The sequence below is a fragment of the Agelaius tricolor genome, unplaced genomic scaffold, assembly GCF_023055355.1.
Source record: "Agelaius tricolor isolate 1412-34295 unplaced genomic scaffold, bAgeTri1.0.p SCAF_3, whole genome shotgun sequence".
NCBI lineage: Eukaryota > Metazoa > Chordata > Aves > Passeriformes > Icteridae > Agelaius > Agelaius tricolor.
The window spans coordinates 35,241,110-35,265,276 of NW_027269263.1; the positions used below are offsets into that span (position 1 = coordinate 35,241,110).

Here is a 24,167-nt window from a genome sequence, read left to right on the forward strand (position 1 = left end):
ACCATGGGTTATTGCACCTCTCAACTCCCCTGAGCAGAATGTAAAATTTGTGGTGTAAAAAGCTGTAAGATCACTTAGTTGTAGTTCTGGGCATTGATTGAGGTTCCTCATCCACTCACTCTCTTCCATCATGAAAAAAAAGAGTAATACTTCGTATCACTAGAAAAAGATACCATCTAACTTCAGAGCCTGTTTCTAGGACCAACTCAAAACCTCTGCAGCCAGGACTGGAATACACCTTTCACACTTACACAGCAGGTCAACACGAACCAGCAAGCCACAAGGGCTTAGTCACTCCCTGAAGCAGCTGAGGCCTGAGGCTGTACACCACAGCTCTCCTCATGGATCTGCCTTTCCTGGTTCTACACAAAGAAATACAACTTTGGGGAATCTGAATTTTTTTTTATTACTGTGTATTTTAAGTGGAACCTGGAAGGAACAGACTGAATAGGGTTGTATAAAACCCCTGGTTTATACACCCCTGAAAGTGAATTCTTCCACACAACACACAAAAGCTCCAGTAAGTAAAAACCAACTGAAGACAGTGCCATTGATGGAGATCTGTTTGTCTCAAGCTTCTGTTCCATAACCTCACAAAAACTAGACCATTAAAAAAAATTACTAGGTGAGATCTGGTCCACACATCCTCAGGTACTGAAGAAAATTTAACAGGGGCGATGGTCTGGTACACGTTTTCTGGGGAGAAAAAGAAAAATCAGAAAATTCCCACCACACTGATGCCCACCAGCCCCTCCTCACCCACCCTTATTTTTAATCTTTAGTTAGTGTTTTGTGTTCAGTGACAGCTTTATCTCACAGCACAAAAACAGTACCACCTCAAAGCTAACACACCACCCATGACCATGCTAAAAAAAAAAAATCTTTTGATTCAAAAAGCCATGAAAACTACCTGGTAGCAGGCCCACAGAGGATAACCTGCCTATGAGTGGCAATTCTTCTCAAACCTTTTAAGAAACATGTTTCTGTTTTAGCTGCAGATTCTACCTCAGAAGCAGCTGGACATTTCACTATAATTCTTGCCAAAAGAAAAAAGAAAGCACGATCCCTTACATTTTGGTCAGCCACTTGTGCAGATGTTTAGTGGTGACCCAGGATTAACTAGGCATTACTCAGGCACAGCAATTTAAGTTTGCTGATGGCTCTAAAGGCCTGATGACACTGCTAATGCAGTAAAATTATCTAATATGAACATCAGCATGTCACATGTCAGGTTCCCTTTCAAGTAAAGCATTTTTAGACCAAGACTTTTCTGCATCCTTACTCCTCCACAGAAGAAGGTTTACTCTGCACCACTGTGACTGACCATGCAGATACTCTGATCATACCTTGGTGCTGCTTTAATGATGTCATCTACACGAAGAATCATTTCTGCTGCTTCAGCTGCACTCAGCAACACTTGTCTCTTGACCTGGAAACTTTCTGTTACTCCCAAAACAGACATGTCCCCAATGACACCCTCTTTCATATCTGGAAGAAGAAATACATTAAGAGGTGTTTTTTTTGTTTTTTTTAACTCAGCATTTTTTAAGGAAATTACAAGAAGCTGAGAGCACAGTAACTTACCTGCTCAAATGAACTACACTGATAGTTAGGGAAGTATTAAATAAAGTCTTCTACCTCAAGAGTCCTGATTAAAGCCTAATGTTGCAATTACATATAAACACTTGATGATAAAAACTTTATACACTGTGATGAGGAGACAAGATCCCAACAGGACTCAGCACTATGTCCTTAGGTACATTAACTTCAGGGTTCTTCTCCACCACTCTGTGGTTGTTGTTCATTTGGGTTTTTTGGGTTTTTTTGGGGGGTGGTGGAAGGGGCAAAAGGAAGGATGTTTGGTTCTTCTGGGTTTTTAACTGGTTGCTGGTTTTAAAACAATGTTTTTATTTTTAAGCTTCCTATAACTAGACTCAGTGTAAGGGTAGTGTTTTTTAGAGGTGAAAACCATGCATTTCAGAAACGAAGATTTTCACTCTACTGTCAAAAGCCTGGTAGAACAAAAGGAATATAGTGCTGTACACAAAGTTCTATGCAAAGCAAACAAACCAACATACTCAGCTCTCCCTGCTGAATATACATGACAGACATACATGAACCACTTTAATGAGCCCAAAGGACCTGGCCAAACAGCAATTCAAACACAGAAGTAAAACTGATCCCCTTACCCAGTCCATAAGTAGTCTTCCCTTCACTATGAGCAGCTCTGAGCTGAGCAACCAAATCAGCACTGTCATAGCCAGCATTATCAGCTATTATTGTTGGGATCTAAGGGGATAAACATAGGTTGTTTTTAATTAACATAGGGATTGATTGTTTGCAAACATGAAACATACTTTGATGTTATCAGTTTACAACTGAATTTCAAGAAGATGCTTCAGAAACATGCCAGATGATCTGTTTACTGTGATAAGTAAAGACCCAAACTACCTTTCTAAGAATTTCAAGACTCTGTTGTAAGAAAGTACCTATGAGGACAGAAGCATGTTAGCAATTTGTATGCTCATTTTACATGGACAGAAGTAAAAAAAGAATCTTGTCATTTTATCATGTCAGACTACAAATGGAGAAATGTTTTCATTTAAAAAGCACAAGTCTGCTGGTAAGCATTAACTACCTGACCATTCTGTTCACTGTTTCCATGACAGCAGTGCAAACTTGCATGTGCTGACTGAAGAGATAATGCCAAGTGTTACTATGCTCTTGAATTTAATTTTCTTGGGAGAAAGGTTTTCCCTAATTCAAATTGCAGAAAGTAAATTTTTTCCTCAAACTGACAGTCTGTTATCACAATTCTATTAATGTTTCTTGTGACACACTCATTTCCTACTAAGATGCAATCTCCAATGCAAGACCAGAAATTTGTAGCTAGTACTAGAGTATGAATACACTCAAACAGCACTAGAGCATCAATGGAACAGAAGGGTTGCTCTTTTCTGAATCAGTTTTCAGCTATCTAAGATGAGATTTTTATGTGCTATTTCTGCAGCACTTTTAACCAGCAGGTAAGGTGAGCAAGAACCATTTAGAGGAGGGTTAGCATATGAACATTTACAATCCTGTAACATGCAGAATTATTAAAACACCAGTACTTTTTTCCTAAGATAAAAAACCAATTTCCCCCTTCGTTTATCCAAGATGTGTTGCTAAACTTCACTTCTTTACTTTGGACAACCAAAATTTTTAAAGTGAAGCAAATATCTGATGTCACAAGTTAGTAAACTTCGTGAAACTTTGTGTCTTAGCCCAGCAACATGATTAAATAAACCTACCATTCGTAAAGCTTTAGCAAAGGACTCCATTGCAACAGACTCTTTGCCAGGTGTTCTGACAGCAAGTTCTGCAACAGCATTAGCCATCAGCATCTCTGAACAACCTATTCATTGAAGATACACAGATGTTACATATCCAAACTTCAGTAATACCAAATGTATTTGGTACAAAGGTACAAAGAAGGTACAGGTACAAAGAATCTGATATTCACCTCCACCATACACAGTTCTTGTGTCCTTCACAGTCTGGGCCAGGACACAGAGAGCATCATGCAGAGACCTCTCTGCTTCATCCAGAATCTGCTGGGTGGCTCCACGCAAAACTATGGTGCAAGCTTCACCTAGAAAGCACACATGTAAAAGGATTAAAAAGAGAAACCAGGACACAAAAATGGGCTATCACAAAGCATTTACCATGGTTCTGCTATCACTGGAGTCAAGTTCTGTATTACTTAATTTTGGGAACAAAAGAAAACATGATGACATTTCAAAGACAGAATGAAATTATGTGCACAGTGCTATTGCTTTGGTTCCACAGCACCATATTTAATTTAACAGAAAATTAATATTGCCTCAAAACTCCTTAAAAATTAGAGCATTGGCATTTACTAGAACAAGCTCTTCAAGTATGACACATTGCTACTTTTCTTGTCAACTGAATTTCCAAAAGCAGAAACCATGGTTCCCATCCTTAAAAATGATTATATGTTCATGTACGTAACATGAAACATCCAGTTTCAACCATGAAACTGTGCACGACTTTTACTGAAAAGCAAGGCTTTAATAGAAACAGTTACATAAATCATTACAGAATTCCTATGCATTACTGGAAACTGAACAGCACTAGCAGAGGGTTAACACAAATGTTACAATACACTGTTAGTGATAAAACACTTACCCATTGCTACTCCAGAGAAATGAATGAGTTTATCTTCTCCAATCATGACTTCTTCAATAAGCTTGCAGCTTCCTAGTTTTACTAGCTCAGGGTGATCAAAGGTTGAAGCAATTTCACCACCTGCAAGTGTAAGATCATAAAGAAATAAGAGCTCACAATGAAAGCATCCTTTCAGGAAAGGTCTAACCAAGGTGGGGGGGGAGGCAGGGGTTGGAAAAAAAAGGCTTCATAATTGCCCCCAAATAAATTTAAATTAAAATTACTGATAAGCCAAGACTGTCTCACGTCAGCATGTGGCACCAGAAAACGTCAACCAATGCTGATAAATCCTTAAAACACCTGTTTTGTTTCACATCACAAGGACTAAAATGCTTGTGAGTTGTGTCTGATAACAGAATAAACATTCATCTTTGTAGCATTAAAATATCAGTATGTTTCAAGTTTTCACAGTATTGACTGATTAAGTATTTATAAAATATTAAATGAAGTCTCTTATGCTTTAAAACTTAAGCTTGTGACAGTATTCCTTCTGCCTGCCTGATGATGGCTGAGAACCACCATTCTCCTGCATGGCAAGTCCCATTCCATGCTGCAGCAGCAATACTGTGCAGGATCTGTAAACTGCTGTACCATAAACAAAACAAGCGCTACAACAACCAAAATGGCTTTGAACACAACATCATTCTAGTTCTTGTTCCAGTTCTTTCCTCTTCCTATTAGAAAACTCTTTACATGTATGCATTCCCCATGTGGGCTCAATAATCCCACAGTAGTTTGCAGCACTGTGTAGTTGCAGCACCACAAGAAAAAACAAGACTTGGAGCAGAGTTTGCGTATATTAAAAACTTGTCCTTTTTTCAGCTATACTATTCAAGCCATGTGGTCCGACAAGGCCCTTTTGCTCTGCATAGAAAGTCTGCTTTCAATTTTTTCAGAATGTAAGCAGTGTTCCTCTCAATCACACATTTGCCAGTGTCAATGTGCCTACTGACACTTACATGCAGTTGCTACTTCAGTTTTGCTAAGATAAGCAAGTCAGTGTCTTTTCCTTTCTCCTGCAAAGCAAATTCATCCTCCTGATCACTTTCAAAATCAACTATGATGTCCCAGTTAACTGTCTATGACTTCAGCAATGAGAATTATCTGTAGCATTCCAGAGGTCTCATTTTCATTAATTACTAAAATCACATTTATGCTGACCACTACCCAAAATATCCAGGTTGTTCAGGTTATTTAAGATCCTCCTCAAGTCAAAAACTCAGGCCCACATTTTTAACAAAGGATGACTCCTTAGTCTTCTCTATCATTACAGTCAAACAACAGCCATTTAAACCAATTGCTATCACAGAATAAAGTACTGTTAGTATTAACTTGTGGAGTTATTTTTTCTGTTGCTAAGTTTCATCTTTTCTTTAGAAAACAAACATCAAAATCTTATCAAGCAGGAACTTAACTGAAAATATTTTTAAAATATGAAAGAAGGTTACCAACTGGCACTCAGTTGCTAAATTGTTTCCCATGTTTTGTGTTAGGATCCTTTATTCACAGATGCTGAAGAAGTATGTTGAAGTAAGTTTAATGTTTACTAATGATCAGACAAATAATGTGCCCCTCCTAGTTTCATACAACAAAATACTCTACACACCTGTGACAAGAGCCAGACGTTCTACACCTGCAAAGTCTGCATGTTCAATAGCCATGACACCAGCAGCTCCAAAGAGATGTTCAGGGTAGTTGTAGATCAGCTGTCTAAAATTACAACACATCTCACCATCACACACAGAACAAACCTTTGAAAATAACACAGTAACAAAAGACACCAGCTTCTCAGTAGCATGGACACAGGACAGATTTCTGAAAGCTACCAAAGCAGTCAATGGATGAAGCATCGGCCACACATGGAATGTTAACACAACACAAAAGCAAATGTAGTGACAGGAAAACATGCAAAGCTAAGGAAAAAAAAAAAATCAAACTAAGTTTTTTGAAATGTTTCTCTGAAGAAACACTACCACACTAAGCACAGGCAGCCATATGCTTTAAGGTCTTAGTCCTTTGATCCTAAGTGCCTGCTGGGCACTTAAGTGCCTATTCTAGCAGAGTGAACTAGAACAACATGGAAAGTAATGTAACTCTCCCTTTTTCCCAAGAAATACATACCTGTTAATAAAGCAATTTATTCCATGTTTAAGAATACGATCCACTTTCTCCTTCATCTTTTCTTTTTCTGCCTGTTCTATTTCTGCCACTTTTGCTGTGGAGTCCACTCTAACACGAGAGCCAAAAATCTAAATCAAAGAGAAAAGAGCTCAGTCTCAAAATTCCATTTACAAAAACACAGTTTCTCAACAGTAGTTCTGTCACATACCTTAATCTTGTCTGTATCCATACCAGTATTTGCAATAAGAATCTTTGCATTTTCAATTCTTTTTGGCTGATTTACACCAATCTTCTTGTCAAGCAAAAAGCCTGTAGTAACAGAAAGGACTTGTAAAACTTCAAATAAAAAAAGGAGAGCAATTACTAGTTATTACAAAATCCCCCATCTTTAGTATTCAATTTAATAATAACAGTGTTTCATATAACAAATTTACATAGATGTGCAACCTTTAGCAGCTTTGTTTCTCAAGTGCATACACAATCAACACTCAAAGCCTTACCTTCATCTAAGTAGGAATCAGCCAAACTTCCACCAAGTTTCTTAATGACATGGATAGCCTCCAAATTACCAGAACCTTTCAACCTAAGAACAGCTTCTACAGCCAGCTTGACAAAGTGATCCTTGTGGTGAGTAAGTAATTTTGATGAAAGAGTTGTTCCTGCGATATTCATCAAGTCTTCACGGAACTTCACTTCATCATTGCTAAAATAAAGACAGCTCAGTTAAAGTGGAAAGTCTGAAAGCCTTAACTACCACTAGCTCCCACCATGAGTCTTTGCCCACTTCTTCAGGCCTGTATCTCTATATGTACCATATTTTCTTTTGAGGAATGCTGCACAGAATCCCTCCCCTGTCCCAGAACACAACCTTCTACTTGAAATACAAGTTTTGTTAGGAGAATTTTTGCATTCAGCTTTAGAAAGTTTGTGCTTTCAAAGTGCTGGGCATGGGAAATAGTTATATTTAAAATGTGAGTACAAAATCTGAAGTAACAGCTCAGATCTTTGTTCCAGGGAGCAAATTACAGCTTATATTTCATTTTTGCACATAAATAATTGTGAAGCTTCTTTAACTCATTAGAAAAAATACCCAGTATTTTTTTCTCAACTGTTAAAATTCAGGAACTCAGCCTTCACACTGCTTTAATAAGAGTGAAGAATTTACCAATGGACTGTAATTTGCATTGATGTTTTGATCTTGAGTAGTTTTTTATATAAAGTTAAAGCAAATGGGCATTACTAACCCATGATCCACAGCTGCTTTCAAAAGTGCCTCTCTTGAAGCCTTTGTGGCTGCTCTCCAGCCTGCAATGATGGTCTGAGGATGAATCTTCCTTGCAATCAGTAATTCTGCCTCCTATTTAAATGAAATCAATAATTATTCCCCCCCCAAAAAAGTATAGTGACACTAACTAGAAAAGACATGTTCATTTATGGATGCAATTTCAAATATAATTGAAGAAAGTTATCTTTATTTTTCTGTGGAACTGGCAAGCTGATAGATCATTCTTTAAGATGCTCTTGATCCCAGTTACTGGACCTGAGATGATCAGACTTTCTGACACAGCTCTGCAAGGAAGAATTAGTCATTCTCAAATCTCTTTCATAGTAATTTCAGGTTTAGAATTTGGCAGTGTAAATTCTTCCACAAGCATAAAATCCCTACAGAATTTAAATGAACAGTATGAATTCAGGCCTTGAGCAAAGAACAGAATTTAGCAAGATTTTTTTCCTATGGAAATGGATTTCAGAGGACTGAGACTCACAACTAAGCAGTGCTGCACACTGCTCAGTGCAATAGCCAGAAAGTGAGCAGTAAGAGTCAACTTAAAATACTTGAGAGTTTATAAAAAATAATATAAGGAGTAATAGTCCAAAATAATACAAAAAAATGATGATGCAATACCTAAGGGCTGGTTTTTTGCCCCCTATCAATTTCACCAGCAACAGAGCAAGCGACTCCTTTCTATGCTATGGGAGCCCTTTACAAAGACAGGATAACACACCTCCTACTGGAGGCACCACAGAAGTACACTGACAAACATCTGAAAAAACAGAATACATCACCCTCAGTAATTCAGCTGCCAACACTGTGACAGATGTAGTTCCATCGCCAACTTCGTCATCTTGAACCTTTGACATATCTGAAGAAGGAAAAGACATTATTAATGCTATTTTTCTCATGCATTAATTTGGACAAAAAATCAGATCTTACTTTTTGTGTAAAGAGGGAACTCTAAAAAAACCCCAGAAAAACAAGAGATGCAAATGAAACTTGGCATCCTCCAAACTCCTGCTCTTTATTTGTAACCAGTTTCAGCCGGGTGATGGTCAAGATGCTCCCCTGTGTTCCCCATCCTAACAATGGTTATCAAAAGGACACTGGATAGAAGCTCTAAGGTACAGATGCAGGATCAGAGACTATAATAACCAGGTCTGCTGCATGAACTGCTGATAAACTGGCCACAGCAAACACAACATCATTAGGAAACCTAACACCCAATAGATCAGGCTCCTGCTTGTCACCAGTAGTGGACCAGTGGCACAGTAGAACAGTCACTCACAACAGTAAACTCTGTACAGAAGTACAGTGCTCACTGAGTGCCAGAGATTTAAATCTGGGAGAAACACAGTGAACCTCTGCTGCTGCACAAATTTCTGTTCCAAATTTTCCCACTGCAAAACGAGGGGTATACAGCTGTCTTTTGTCCCTTCTGACTCCTGGGACACAGCAGGGTTAAGGGAAAAGAAGACAAAAACCCAGTTTTGAAGAGCAGCACACACCACAATTTTACTTTTGCAGAATGCCACAGCTCTTGCAGTACCCTGCCCTTCTTACTTCAGGATTTCTGCTCCCCCTCCCTTCAATTTTTCACAGTATTTCAAGAACACTTTCTAAGAACAAATAAAAACACCACAACAGAGTTACAAATTAAGAAATATCAAGCCTTTAAGAACTCACCAACCAAGACCTTGGCAGCTGGATTGTCAACTCCAATAGCTTTCAGGATGGTTGCACCATCATTGGTAACTGTGACAGAGCTGTCTCTCCCGGTACTTAAAAGAATCTTGTCCTACAAGATGTAAGATTTAGCATACTGCTTGAAAAGGCACTGTGACTATTACAGCTAAATTAATGGGCATGACTACCCATGCAGCTGTCTTACCATGCCTTTAGGCCCCAGGGTGCTCTTGACTAGGTCACCAATGGCAATGGCACCAACAAAGGATGACTGAAATGGAAATAAATATACCTCAGGGAACAATTTATTTCTACTCTAGTACAAGAATTATACACTATCACATAGCTTTCAACATTTTAACCAACCCTTCCACCTCTTCCACGGAGGCTTAACTGAACTTAAGGCAAGTTTCTTAACTGCTAAATTTTGATAACCAGATCAAATATACCTAAACCTCCCAGAAACCATAAGTCTGTCTCAAAGCCAGAAGAAATGCCACCAATCTTCTGAGCTCCAGTAAAGGTACTTTGGTTTTGACTTTGGTTTTCTCTAATTTTTAGTATTAACAAAACTCCCTTCTGTTCACAGACATGCAACAAGAACAGTCAGTTAGAGATAGAAGTTCCATATCACGATATAGTGAAAGTATTTTTAGTAATAGAAAAGACAAAGTTTAATTACCTCAAGTACTACCCGTTTCTTAGAGAATTAAACTTACCAAGCGAGCTGTTTCTGCCTTCTCTTCATCTGCACCTGCCTTGAAAATGTTCACAGGAGCAAGGGAAATGGATGCCTAAAACACAGTTAATGTAAGAATATTGTTTTAGCTTCAATAAAACTATGTGTTCTAAAAGCAAATCCCCAACCCTAACAGCTTAAACAATGTTTTTTTAAATAAAATTACTTCCATACCCCATTTTGTTGTGATAACAGATATATTTAAGAAATAGCCAAGGTTCTTAACCATCTGTCCTGCAATCTCACAGCCCAGTGAAGGATTCCAAGGCCGAGTGCAGCTGCTGGCACACTGCAGCGCACACCAGGCCCGACCAGCCCATCCTTTCATGGCTATGCGAGCGCTGCTGCTCTGCCCACCAGCCGGGCCTTGCCTACAGCCCGACGGCAGCCACAACCAGCAGAACCAAAACAACTCTATTTACTGCCCAATGCCTTTAGAGTTTTGATACCTGAGCCGGACTCGCCCTTTTTTTTTTTTTTTTTTTCTTTCATATCAAGGCAAATTAATCATATCGGTAACCAATACACGCCTTTAAGGACCAACATTTGCAGAGCATCCAAGGCCTTAAATGAAGAAGGATCAAATACCCGCACACAGGTACCACAGCTCTCAGAGTCGCCCCGCCCCGCCCCGGCTCCAGAACCTTCGGGGCCGCCCCGCCGCCTCAGCCCCCAGCACAGCGCGGGGAAACGCAGGGCGCGGCCTCCAGGCCTCGCCATCCCGCCCGCCCGCGTGGAGCGCAGCCTCGCCGGCCCCGCCGCACCCCGGCCTGGCCTGCCCCGGCCTGGCCTAGCCGCCGCCGCTCACCATGGTGCCGGTGCCGCCGGGAGCCGCCGCCCTCCTTCAGCACAGAACCCGCGCCGCGCCGCAGCCCCACGAGCTCCCCCGGAATGGCGTCACTGCGGCCGCCGCTTCCGCCGCGCGCGGCCTGCTGGGAGCCGCAGTCCGGCCCCGCGCCCGCCGCCCTCAGCGGCTGCGCCACCGCCCCTCGGGCCGGGCTGTGTGCCTTGGAGCCCTGCGGGAAGGAAATTCCTTACGCTGGAACAGGCTGCCCGCAGAAAGCGTGCGTGCCCCATCCCTGGCAGTGCCCAGGGCCAGGCTGAGCATCCTGGCCGAGGGGAAGGTGTCCCTGCCCATGGCAGGGGGTTTGGAGCTAGGTGATTGTTAAGGTGCCTTCCAACCCAAAGCTATTTTATGATGCTGCGGTTCTGTGATATTCCTGGAGGTCAGTTCTCAGACAGGTCAAAAGCATTTTTAGTTATTGCTTGCGGCCTCCAGCGCGCTTGCCAGCCCATCCCCGGTGGCTGCTCTTAGACCTCGGCTCCAGTTACAAGCCGTGAACAGGAGATGCCCAGCACAATCCCACTCCGTACGCTGCAATTCAATACAGAAAAATTGGTGACTGTTCCCCTGGCAGCTTTGCCAGTGTGAGACAACACTTAAACTTTGCTTTGTCACTGCTTTTCCTCTACACAAAGCCTGTTACCGGGTCATATAAGGAAAAAAACCCAAACCCAACCTGTATTACTTTGTATGACTCATCTTCAAGAATTGATTCCAGCTGGTATCTCCCTTCTTGCTCCTAGGTACTAAACTCTTGGGATATATGGAACGTTGCTTGTTCTAGATTCAAACTGGCCAGAGACAGAAATCCATCCCAATGGAGACAGCAAAAAAGAACATGACTAAAGCTCTGCCAGCTCTCACCTGTATTGTTAATTTTGTCAATACCTGGTTAGTATTAGTTCTTGAGTATGTTAGGCCTTTCGTCCTGTTTTCTTCACAGAGTTAGATACACTTCCCTCCACAACCCTGTTCTGTAATTAGACTACTAATTTAATTTAAATACCTAGTTTTCATCATAGTTATGCTGAAAACTAAGTTTTGGCTAGGGCAAATAATACAACTAAAACAATGTAAACAGCTTCTCTCAGAATCACAGCTTTCATAAAGATGTGCACTGAAGTAATAATTCATTTTAATTCACGTTTGCTGCTACTGTGGTGAGTTGGGAGAAAAAATATTTTAAAGTGCTTCAGACTTACCCAAGTTATTGCCTTTGAAAGATCCAATGCTCACAGAAAAACTACAGCAAATTAGTGAATTGGGTTGAAGGGGCTTTTGACCATTGCTAAGCTATGCTTTACAAAGTGTAAAGCCAGTGACACCAGACTAGGAAGAACACAGCAGCAGTGCTGGTTCTGGGCTCCCACCTCTCCCAGCTGTGCCGTGCCCTCACCTCGCTTGTGCCAAGGGCAATTTTCCAAGTTGCACAGTATGGGAAGAAAAAAACGCCTCATTTAAAAAAAATCTCAATCTACATGCATGACAAAGCTGTGACAGAAAACCGGCAGAAATGAAACAAAATCTTGGAGATGAATTTACAGACTTCAGAGCACCATGATCAGTTTTGGGCGTTTTTTTACTACAGAGTAATGAGTGGAATAGAGAGGAAGGGAGGAGGGCAGAGAGAGGTCCATGAAGCAATGATTTAAAGAAAAGCAAAAAAGATTATATAAACAAAACACAATACAGTGACACTAACACTGCAAACTACTGAAGTAACCCACAGACAACTTTTAATGTAAAATCAATAGTTTATTGCCATGCTACAATTTTTTTTTTTTCCAAATGAAGTTGGCACTGGTAAGGGGAAAAATGTACATAACACATTTTTTTAAAAATGCACATTTGGTAAGCTTTCTCTATAACAACAGCTTAAAAGAAGTGAAATTATTTTTTTTAAGATTAATGTGGAATGGCATAAAAATACACTCTTTCTGCATAGTATAAGAAATACGGAATGTTTGTAAAAACAAATTCACTGAACAGGGAAAATTACTTGAAATTTTATAAACAATTTGGCAATGGTACTCCCACTGTTTAGACTTTTTTATATAAAAGAAATAAAAATCTAGAAAGCTACCTTTATACAAAGTTGCTATATTTATGCCTTTAAGTAGGAAAAAACATTTTATAATGCAAATTAGGACATACAATAATCTTACAATATGATACAATGTAATGACAAGAAAGGAACATACAACATAAGATTTTGGCCTTTGTAGAAATGTTTATTTCTGCATTTAATAAATGCATTTGTGGCACACTGGTGACTACTGTATCACTCCTACCAGTCAGCTTGGACGCTAGTGCGGTGCGTTTGGCCGGGACACAGACGCTTGCCAGGAGACCAAAGGTGATGCTGCAGTGAAGCCAGATGTGAGAAAGGCAACGTGCCTGCTGGTCCAGCCATCTGGACTGTGGGACACCATACAACACTCTTTCCTCTCATATCAGAGCATTTCTTATACATTCAGTTATTAAGTACCAAAGTCTTACAAGTGAGAACATCCGTGTTTGCGATTTGGCAAAATTTCAAAATACAAAGTTAGTACCAAATATATAATATATTATATATAAAATGTGGGTGTATGATATACACACATATTCCAATGCAAAAAACCTGCATTACTATGGAGTTAAATTCGCTGACATCCATTCCTAAATAACATTACCATTAAAAAACAGGTGTAATCCTGATCTTTCACACGTTTTAGAATCACTTCCTCTTTCATACACAACAGTTAAAGCAATATATATGCAACTATGACTAAGAAATCAAAATTCCTATAATTATCTGAACTCTGACCACAACAAATAGGATTTGGTTTTCAGTACATGTAATTAAATATATTTATATTTTTACATCCTTTTAGACCATTCCTGAAGAACTTGACCAAGCAGGTCCTCAGGTGTAACAGAGCTGTTACGCCAGCAGTACTTGATCTTGCAGGAGCACATCCAGTGGCCCTTGAAGTCAACAGGAATCATTTCTTCATCTTCAAAGGACACTGCATGCAGACCGAACAAGCTCTGGAAGGGTCACCCCCCTAACAAGGAAGATTTCCTGATGACATCAAAGCTCCTTGTCAGACTTCCTTTCCAACTGCCAAGGGGCAGGACCGGAGCAAAGGATGCTCTGGGCTCCCTGGGTCACTTGGCAGGCGGTGCTGGGGACAGCCGTGCACTGCACAGCCCAGCACCAGGGACTGGCAGGGTGGGCTTCACCACACCTTTCATACTAAGGCTTCTCACAGAAAGCAGGGAGCTGCTTCCCACACTCCTCACTTGGCAATTCGGTCACTACAGGTCTCAGACAGAAGCTCTGGCTGGGACCCCAAGGCATTTAGTACTTTGTAGACACAGAGGAAGATGGTCCCTATTCTGAAGGGCTTGAGCCTATTTTTTAATGATAGTTTTTACATAATCTCCTTTCTATATACACATATTTGCTACATAAAACAGAATTACACCAAAGTAATGGATATAGCGGAAAACATTGTCACAATATATGTATATTACCACACTAAATAATTACTAAAACTGCAAGAAAAATTTCAAAAATGCCCTTCATAATGTATAAAAATATAGAAATATCCAACACTCGTTTCATCGACCTTATTTCTCATATTCTATTTCTACCTGTACACCTACATACTTCCAAACAAAATACTGCGTTAATCTGGAGTAAACACCGTGTTAGGAAAATATCCTCGTAAGACATCTGACAGACTTACTCACATACCTTACAGCACAGCACAAGAAATAATGTATACATGGTCAGAGTTGCAGATGCTAAGTTGCTCTTTTTTTTTCTTCTGATTCACTCATCTTGTCCAAAAGAGGAAGTAATTCCTAAAGATTGTGAAAGAACCTCAACACGAATTCCTTTTTCATAATCTTCTGTAAGAAGGACATCAGCAAACCTGACTCCAACTTAACGCAGTTTTTTGTGGCGGAATTTCTTCTGGATTTTTTTTTCTTGGAGTGTATATGAATTAAAAATAAAGATAGAATAAATGAACTTAAGTTTATATTAAGTAAATACTGTCAAATATAAATGCCTGAATTGCTACCTCAAGGAAGAGATGGGAAAGATCATATCATTAAATTCCAAAAACACCTAACTCTATCTATCACAATGAAGGACCAGACTCCTCTAGGGAAATAGGAGAATTTCAGATTTAAGTCCACTACTAGTTTCTACTCCATTAGTTTCATCTTATTTGCAGCCATTAAATAAATTAGTACAGTGCAGAAATGGAATTTCACCATGGATCTCACCTTACATGAAGCGAGGAATACTGCTTAAAAACAGACGTCCAAATCAGATACATCATTGTATGCTCAAACTACTGACATGAATCAGAATTTCCACTCTTACTTCACCGACAGTGAATAAGAACAATCTGTTCTCTCTTGAATCTCTCTCATTGAGAAGCAGGTAAATATAAAACAAAAACAAGAACAGCCAGATTTTGAGCCAATGCACAGTGTTATAAAACCAGCAAAATCAACTGCTGATCCGTCACCTATAAAAAGCAGCCCTGTTTTGACACTGGTTTGGAATTTGTACACTTTACACATTTCCATGATCCTTTTTACACCCAAGCCCTAGTCAGAGGTGCAAACACACACAAATATCCAAACATCAAGTGGGGGGGAGCAGTGGGGGGAAGGACATTTTATCAATTTATTATATGAAATTTCTACGTCAACACTTATATTTTCTATAAAAGCTCTGAAGACGTTAATAGGAATAGTGCTTCAATGCACATCATCAGATTCAACCCCTGTTAAATGCAGAACATACTTATTGGGGGAAACAAAAGATGTTCTAATGAGTGTCATGGTTTTCAGAATGGTCTTTTTCAATATTGTTTTAGGAAGTTAGCAAAAAACACCACAAAAATTAAAACAATTGGTCCTCCTTCTGACATGATTTTGAGGGAAAGTTTACTTTCCTGACATAACAATGGAATAAATTCTCATTTATTATCATTCATTAGAAGTACAATTCTGTGTATTTCTAGCACAATATTATGTACTTTTGGTCACTTTTCTGTATTCTTTAACAACTCAGTTTCCTTGTTTAAAAGATACAGTAATGTATGTCTTTCCCAAATCATTGCACTAAAGGAATACCTACAGTTAAAGGTTTCCCCTTGTTAAATGTGTTTGAAGGGCAGCAACAGACTGCACATTATGGATGAAAAGTAGAATTGGATGGAGATGCTACCATTTTTACAGGACCTAGTTTATGTAAACTTTACATGCCACATTTACTAAAGAAAATGGTTACATATTTCTAGTTTCTCAGTCTATACACCTGTGGGCCCAAAATAAATATGAATGGAGAGATTTCAGCTGAAAACTGAATCCTAGATTACAGACACTAAATCTAACATCACAGCCTTTAAAAGAGACTGAATTGAAAAAATATTTACCAAGTCTCAAAGGGTAAAGTGCATTGCAACTGCATCTACTTCAAGGGGCAGAAAATAAGGAATGCTAAAGATGAGTAGTGTGGGTGACAGGGACTACCCAGCATGTTTGGAGTGTACACAAAACAAGAAGGCATTATCCCACCTGTGAAACCTAACAGGTTAAAAAGTAGTTCTGGAAAATATGTCATCAGACTTCTTAATATAATTAAGGCTACAGACAGTTCAAATTTCAGTATGTTCTCAATTCTGGGGACCAGAGCTAAGAAAACATTGTGAAACTTGCAACAATGTAAAAAATTTGCTCAGACCATTCTTTTTAGCTGAGACTACTCAGAATAATGCATAGGACAGTGCACTGGAACTAAGGAGGGATATGGCTGGTTGTTGAAATTTCAGCAGGTCACTTATGATCTACCCAAAGCCTCTGCTTCCCTATTTAGTAATTAAGAATATTATTACTTCCCTGCCTCACAGATGTGTTTTAAGGGTTCAGTTAATTAGTCCAAGCTATACAGATGAGGACCATATATTGCTAAGCAGCTAGCTAGATCAAACAGGTTTGCCTCAAAACACATGCAGCTCACAAATTTAAGTGAGCTATATGCTAAGAACAATAATCACACCAATATTATTAACCCAGTAAGTGTTTTGCAATACATGGTAATTTCTCTTCAGTACAGACCAGGAGGTCCATAAGGTGAGGCAATGGCAAAGATGTGAGGGAGCAGTTACAGAATCACAGAATCAGTAGGCTTGGAAAAGACCTCTGAGATCACTGAAGCCAACCTATGACCAAACACCACCTTGTCAACAAGACCACAGCACCAACTGCCATGTCCAGTCTTTCCTTAAATACCTCCAGGGACAGTGACTCCACCACCTCCCAGGGCAGCATATTCCAATGCCTAATCAGCCTTTCTGTGAAGTATTTCTTGCTAACATCTACCTGGCACAGCTTAAGCCTATGTGCTCTTGTCCTGTTGCTGGCTGACTGGGAGAAGAGACCAATGCCCTACCAGGCTACAACCTTTAAAATGCCTAGGTCTAGGTAGTCTTTACCTTCTTGAGTACCAAGGTCTCCTCACAAGTCAGTGAGTCTATCACAAGAGTATGCAGAAGCTGACCATGAAATAAGGTTTTTTATAAAAAAAATCTCTCACAATGGTCTCAATGACTCTCATCTTTTACTTCAGCAAATTATGTTTTTTGTCTATCTGGTATTTCAGTACCATACAGTTAGTAAAGAATGATGAAACCAGAGTGAAAAGGTGGCCTGATGCCACCTATTGGTATGGCAAGAGACATATTTCAGGTGCTGCTACTACTGCTGCCACTACTAAATGAGAGAAGACCAAAGAAAAAGGTTGTAGGAACAGAAATACACACCAATTTAAAAGACAGAAAATAAATGTAGTTTGGTTTTTATAAAACTTCAAAATTCAAATATTGCATGGAGACCCTTAATGCTTTTTCAGATCTCCAAATGGCTTTTCTTGCATGTTTTTCCTCACAGTTCAAGGGTTATTTTACATCATACCAGCTCACACAAGTGTCAGTTCCTTTGCAATCACAGGCTCAAGAGCAATCTCTTCTGCTGCTAGTACCAAGGTGCACCTGCAATACTGCCAGAATTCTAAGATTATTCAGACTATTAATAAACAAAACAGAAAAAAAAAGTCTAAGGGTGCCTCTGGCATATTCAACAAACAACATTCTACCTGGATGTACCTGTAACACTGAGCAGCCATCATTGTAACCAAATTCACCAACTGCAAAAGGAAAACAAGTATGCTCATAGATAATACTACCTTCAGATAATTTACTACGTATCTTTTTAAATTAAAGTACATTATCACCTATGGGTGCACATTGCTAGAATGTACAACTTCCTATAAAGAACTATCAAGTCCAGTACCCTGCCTCCCATGTAACCTGTGTTTGATGCTTTAGAGGAAGACAATAACTGCATAATAAACCTTTCCAGTTGTGCAATAATGCATGCTGCTGGAGAGCTGGGATATTTCTGCCAGGCATAAAAAAGTAGAACACTGGACGAAGACAACCATTTGACCTTCAAGAGTCTTGCTTTGTCAAAGGCAGAGAGTAAGACAAACACATAGATGATCCTGAACAATTAAAGCTATGTACAAAATTTTGACTTTTAAAACAAGACATTATGGAACAAATAAAAAGTGAACACACAAATGCAAAGAAAAGAAGGCACACTGAACTAAGAAATGACAAGAGAGCCTTAATTCATACAGCCCACCTGTGAATTCCTTCACAAAAAACCCCAAAACTCTAATGAGATAAAATTTCGTCAGATTTCAGAGGGAATTTGATATGTCACTTGTAATTCTATACCAACAGAAGGAGCTTAAAGTTGGTTTTTGATGTGTTTATAGCTCTGATCAACAACCATCAATGGGACCTCTCAAATATCACACAAGTTAAGAGAACTGTCAGGAATTAGAGGCCTTCTTGCCCACAGACAAAAAAGGTGTGGTGTTTATATTCCTTGAGATGAACCAATATATCCTGTGTATGTCAAACTGAGTGAATTAACATATTACACACAATTCATTCTGGAGGAACCACTTCAATGAGGAATGAACGTCAGATATGTATATTGAAAGGTTAGGTTTACCTGCTAATAATGCACATATCAAGAGGCTTTAAAAAGTGTTACAAATGCCATTAGTGAGTATAGGCACCAGACCAGAATATTTATAAATTCAAAACTGGCATGTCACTCAGACTCTAATCAATTAAAGAGGCACTGTGAAAGGTGGTGATGCTGCTATGCAGTAATTACTTCTACTGTAGAATGAAATAGTGTTACCTAAAATGAATACTTGCTCTACATTAATTCCCTTTAGTAAGACAAGTACATGAAGTATGCAGAAAAAGTTCTATTAGTCTATAAAAGGCGTTAGTGTTAAGAAATGCAAAGTACTCGCATCTTCAATTTTATAAACTTCACAAAAGGTGCAAATGATTCAATGCTCCCCAGGCTCACATAGGCAGGTCAGTACTGTTATGTCTAGTTTTCCTAGAAGTACCGTCATCTCGGGGCAGTGCTTTTTGCAAGCTCGACATAGCAGCAGTTCTTTCAATGTCTATCACAGCATACAGCTCTGTGCGCCTGGTTGGAGTTTGCGGAAGTGGAGTGGTGGGGGTTTTTGGAGTCTGAGGGTTGTCAGAGTCACTACCACCTTCCAAGTCAACCTGTATATAGTTGAGCTGCCTGTGTTCTAAACTCGGACGCCTAATGTCAAAGTTAAAGACTGTTGGGGTGCAGTCCCGACGTCGTGTAAATTCTACTTTATGAGCACTTGCTGGTACTGTTACATTCTCTGTATTGACATAGTTATGCATTAGATCTAGGTTATTGTGATAGCCATTCAGAGACGGGGTCTTTGGTCCTAAACTGTCGTCTTCATCTCTGCTCAGCTTCCGGGCTTCCCAAACAGGAGGCAAGGATGGCAAGTTCTCGTAGTTCAGCAGCGCAGTTCTCCTCTGAGCAGAGTTGTTAATGTTCTGGGTGTCTGAGGTACTGGTTGATGTCAAGCGACCTCTCCTGACCCCTGAGGCACTAGGGATTGATAACCTATTTATATTTTCATACACCAATTTATTAGCAGATGGTGTCTCTCTACGTTCATCACTGTCGTACCCAGTGTCCCATTCAGTGTTGTTTGTGCTGCTGCCACTAACTTGATCTCTCCCAAGCTGTTCCAGTTTCTCTCTTTCCATTAACTGCCTTTGAACAGGTGTTGGTCCTAAAACAAACTTCACTCCTTCGGGCTCCAGGAGAACCTGAGCATCTCTGTCATCAGTACACATCTGATCTTCTTTCGCTTTAGTTGTTTCAGTGTTTGAAAGCTTTGATTCCAGTGGTATATGCACACTTGATCGATTTTTTCTTTCCTCTTGTACTCCAGTAGTGTTTACGTAAGTGTGCACCTAAAAGGCAAAGAAAAAAGAAGAAATTCAAACACTATTGTGCCTTCCCCTCCCCCTCCAAATTTATTAGCTTCTTAACTCCCCACTCTTCTAATCCAAATATCTGAAAAGAAAAACTTGTGTTGGCAGGTGTCTAAGACCAAAAGTCACCTCTCCTGCATTTTGCTGAACTGTAGTCAGTTTTAGGTTTTTTCCCTGAAATTTTGTTATTATTTATGTTAATGTTCCCCTAATGAAAAAACAGAATTTATATCTTACACTGATAATTATTTTATTTGATGTTTTACCTCAATTGTGCTCTAGTTCTAGAGTTTGGCTCTAATCAAGACCACCTTGGGCTGCTCCAGCCTAGCTCATAACTAGACCTGGGCAGATCACTGAGAGCTCTACTTTGTTGTCCCTTACCAGTGACCAGCAATTACTTTAGCTAAGTTTACATTCATAACTTCCACACTGCAAGGAAATCTACTGTCCATACCAGGAAAAAAAAAGAAAAAACAAACAAAAAGAAAACCACAGAGAGACCTAAGAAAACCCTCGGTCTCCTGCCTTGTGTACTACTCCAGGAACAAAAAGAGAGGTTGGGTCTACAGGAAGAACTATCCATTCTTTCTTCAAGAGCCAACAGCCTCCTAAGAACAGGAACTCGTAGAAAAATATACAATTCCATATGAAGTGTGGCACTCAAAATTAAAAAGGAGGAGTTGGCACCGTATGTCACTAAGAAAGGCAGAGATACCCTCCTAGGTTATATCCCTCCAATTTCCACAGTGGATCAATACAAGGCTGAATGGGAAAGACTGGATTCCCTCTCTAAATTTTAATTCTATGTCTGGATATCCAAACAGCAAAAGTAGTACTTTACAGCAGCAGTCATGTAGCTTGCCAACCTCTCTGTCAAGCTCTGCCAGCTGAAGTGTCATTTACCAGATCACCTGACTCCTCCACTGATTTTTTAAACTCACTTACTATTCAGTAACTCCAACGATAATACCTGAGCTCTTCTGTGAGGGCTCCTAACAAATCCTTTCCCACAAGACAGTTCACAGCCCTCTGCTCTGGCTACCTTCTCTGGTTTCCAAAACTGTTTCTTGTCACACATTAAAGTCTTCCTAAACCACATGACATTTATAAATTTGACTGTCATTTTCATCAGCAACTTGAATGATGAGAGAGAAGTTTTCAGTTGACAGTTTTCAGTCTTTCCAGACTGGCAGGGTTTCCACTGAGAGGGATCTCTAGAGCCTAGAGTACCGACCTCAGAGAAACCTTATGAAGTTCAGCAACAGCAAAAAGAAGATCCAGTGCTTGGTATGAAACAACACCAAAAGTACAGGCTAGATACCAACTGATTGAAAACAGCCTTGCAGCAAAACTTCAGGGATCCAGGTGGATGGTAAGTTGAATGTGAGTCAGCAGTCTGCTCTTGGAGCAATGAAAACCAACCATGCACTGGTTTGTGCTAGCAATAGCACAGCCAGTAAGTTATTACCATCAATTCAGCTCTCACAAGACTGAACCTGAGCTCCAGAGTACACGACAGACAGCACCATTCTGAGGCTAGTGCATTGGAGGGCCATGACTAGAGCTGGAGCACATGACATACAAGGAGAAGCTGAGGACACCATCTTAGTTCCATTTTAAGAGAATGCAGGGAACCACCTAATAGCTATTTTCAACTACCTAACAGAGAAAGCAAAAACAGAGCCAGACCTTTTTTGGAGATGTTTAGCAAAAGGTCAACACCAGATGTAACAGGCAAAAATCTGATAACATTAGAGAAACATTAGAGAGAAATGATTTCACAACAGCAGTGGTGAAACACTGGAACACATGGTTCAGATTCTGTGGAATCCCCTTGCCTGTAGTATTCAAAACATGACCAGGACAATGGTCTGTGAAGTTTTCTCTAACTTAAAACTTTGATATAGAGACTGGAGGTCCCTTCTAATGCAAATTATTCCATGACTTCTATTTGGCAAATAGAAGACTTACATATAAAGAAGCTTTTTGACCAGGATCTCTCATTATAATGTACAATTACTCCTGTTTAAAAATAGTTACTGATTTTTTTGAAAAGAGTATATTGCAAACACATACCTTCTCTATCTTTTTATTTTATATAAAATATAAATTCCTCAGCAAGCCATTCTACAAAATATCATTTTAAAGAGGCAAGGCAAACACTTTTCTGAGGCAGTTAAAATACTGTAGGAATACTTTACACCTGATACTGAAAAGCAAGTGAAAGCCAACAGAACAATCATTACAAAAATCTGAAGTAATGTAGAAGCTCAGTTGTACAAAGGGAAAAAACCACTCACTTGCTCCTCTGCTACAAGTAAAGGATGTGTTGATTCTTCGCCGACAGAGGGGAGGCGTGCGCTGCCGACAGAAGGGTGTCTGCTGGAAGGGTGTGATGAAGCATCTCCAAAAGATGGGTACCTGGGATAGCCGTTGGGTAAACTTTGCGCATTGAATCCAGGAGCTGGTACAATTATTAAAATAGAACATATTACTGTATATGAGTAAGATACTTTATATCTTAAGTTTAATGTTCAAAAGAGAAAGTAAAATATGTAAAACAATATTAAGTATTCACAAAGCTCAATTTTGCTTGGAGGAAGGAAATGGAAAACAGAACAGCATCCCAGTATTTACCAGAACACATTTATGAAGCAGCCACTGAAAACTAGGTGTATTACACACCCAGTAAACTCCCTCCAACTTCTCTTTCCCCCATTAACATCTCCCCCTGACAAACAGAGACTCCCTTATCTAAGCTTCCATTTCTCTGAAATCATCAATAAACTGGAATTCCTAGTTTCAAATATCAAGCCATCTGCCTGAGATTTCAAAAATACCAGAAAATTTTAGATAAATACTTCACTCATCCTACTCAGAGCAAAAGAAAGATTCCAAACCAACTGCACATGTGATTTAAACAGTATTTTTTCCCCCTATTTAAAAATTTGAAATCTTACCCAGCATTAACATTTCTCTGAAATGCTACAGGTAAAGCATGTTGACATATCATAAAGCAATTCAATAGGTGTATTCATAAGTGTTCTTATGCAACAATTAAGTTCCCAAAACTTACTTCTTGAAGATAATCCTCAGCAAGTACCTCGAGAGAATGTATTACTACCTCTTAGCTTTAAATTAGCCTTCTTTTTAATTATTTAAAGATTAAATTCAAATCAAATGCTATTTTCAGCTAACTAAATTACATTCAGGTATGTCATCTGACAGTAGAACCATACTTACTGGTAGGTGTTCGAGGGGTTCTTGGTACTTCCAACTCAGTTTGATGATTATTCCTTTCTACTACTGGTTCTTCTACCACATTTATGCTGTTATTCTGCATTATCTCTTGTAACATGTTAAATAGCTCTTCTGCCCGGGCACACTTAAAGGCAAAGATTCCTATAAATACATCCAAAAAAAAAAAATCAAAACCCTGTAACTCAGAAACATGCCTTACAATATATATAACTTGCAAGAAATAGAACTGGAATCCACATAATGAAAACCTGTTAAAGAAGCAAAAGTGTTACAAAATTTTTATTGCACCAAAACATACAAAATTACTGTGACAACCTTTTAAGTGGTTATCTAATAGAAGAATAAGGTTCCCATGCACCAAAAGTTAAATAAGAACAGAAAACCAATTCAGTTAGGAACAAAAATAAGTTTTGAGTGCTAAATGAGGGGGAAAAAACCAAGTTGTTTTTTGTTGGGTTTTTTTTTAAGCTAATAAAAAGGATACCTGTTAAATAAATATGTATTTAAAAAACATTAAATGAAACTACAGTGGTGCTACAAAGGTGTATTTCCTAAATCAGATTTCTATTAAAC

The 24,167-nt window shown here is 39.3% G+C and overlaps 2 protein-coding genes across 3 annotated transcripts in view; both read right to left on the reverse strand.

Annotated features, from left to right (window-relative positions):
* Window positions 1–387: 387 nt before the first annotated feature.
* On the reverse strand, window positions 388–11,014 carry CCT2 (chaperonin containing TCP1 subunit 2). Its single transcript, XM_071423444.1, has 16 exons — window positions 10,861–11,014; window positions 10,033–10,107; window positions 9,519–9,584; window positions 9,314–9,425; window positions 8,419–8,495; window positions 7,596–7,708; window positions 6,852–7,054; window positions 6,560–6,660; window positions 6,352–6,479; window positions 5,837–5,940; window positions 4,192–4,311; window positions 3,506–3,634; window positions 3,294–3,397; window positions 2,190–2,289; window positions 1,347–1,488; window positions 388–696 (listed from the first exon to the last, which is right to left on the reverse strand). The coding sequence occupies exons 1-16, from the start codon at window positions 10,861–10,863 to the stop codon at window positions 666–668; spliced, it is 1,608 nt and encodes a 535-aa protein (XP_071279545.1). The 5' UTR covers window positions 10,864–11,014; the 3' UTR covers window positions 388–665.
* A 1,616-nt stretch (window positions 11,015–12,630) lies between these two features.
* FRS2 (fibroblast growth factor receptor substrate 2) overlaps window positions 12,631–24,167 on the reverse strand; it is a 51,927-nt gene continuing 40,390 nt past the window's right edge. For both annotated transcript variants that reach the window (XM_071423445.1, XM_071423447.1), the window contains 3 exons: window positions 23,577–23,735; window positions 22,634–22,797; window positions 12,631–20,309 (listed from right to left, as the gene is read on the reverse strand). In XM_071423445.1, coding sequence (XP_071279546.1) covers window positions 19,359–20,309; window positions 22,634–22,797; window positions 23,577–23,735 — 1,274 coding nt within the window. In that variant the 3' untranslated portion in view covers window positions 12,631–19,358. The remainder of the gene's footprint in view (window positions 20,310–22,633; window positions 22,798–23,576; window positions 23,736–24,167) is intronic.

What these genes read in the sequence shown, in the direction of transcription:
- CCT2 (XM_071423444.1), bottom strand. An exon ending in TGGCAGCTGAATTACTGAGG is followed by an intron (nt 7,709 to 8,418) that starts GTGATGTATTCT and finishes TCATTTAAATAG; the next exon opens with GAGGCAGAATTACTGATTGC. An exon ending in ATCATTAAAGCAGCACCAAG is followed by an intron (nt 697 to 1,346) that starts GTATGATCAGAG and finishes TTTTCTCCCCAG; the next exon opens with AAAACGTGTACCAGACCATC.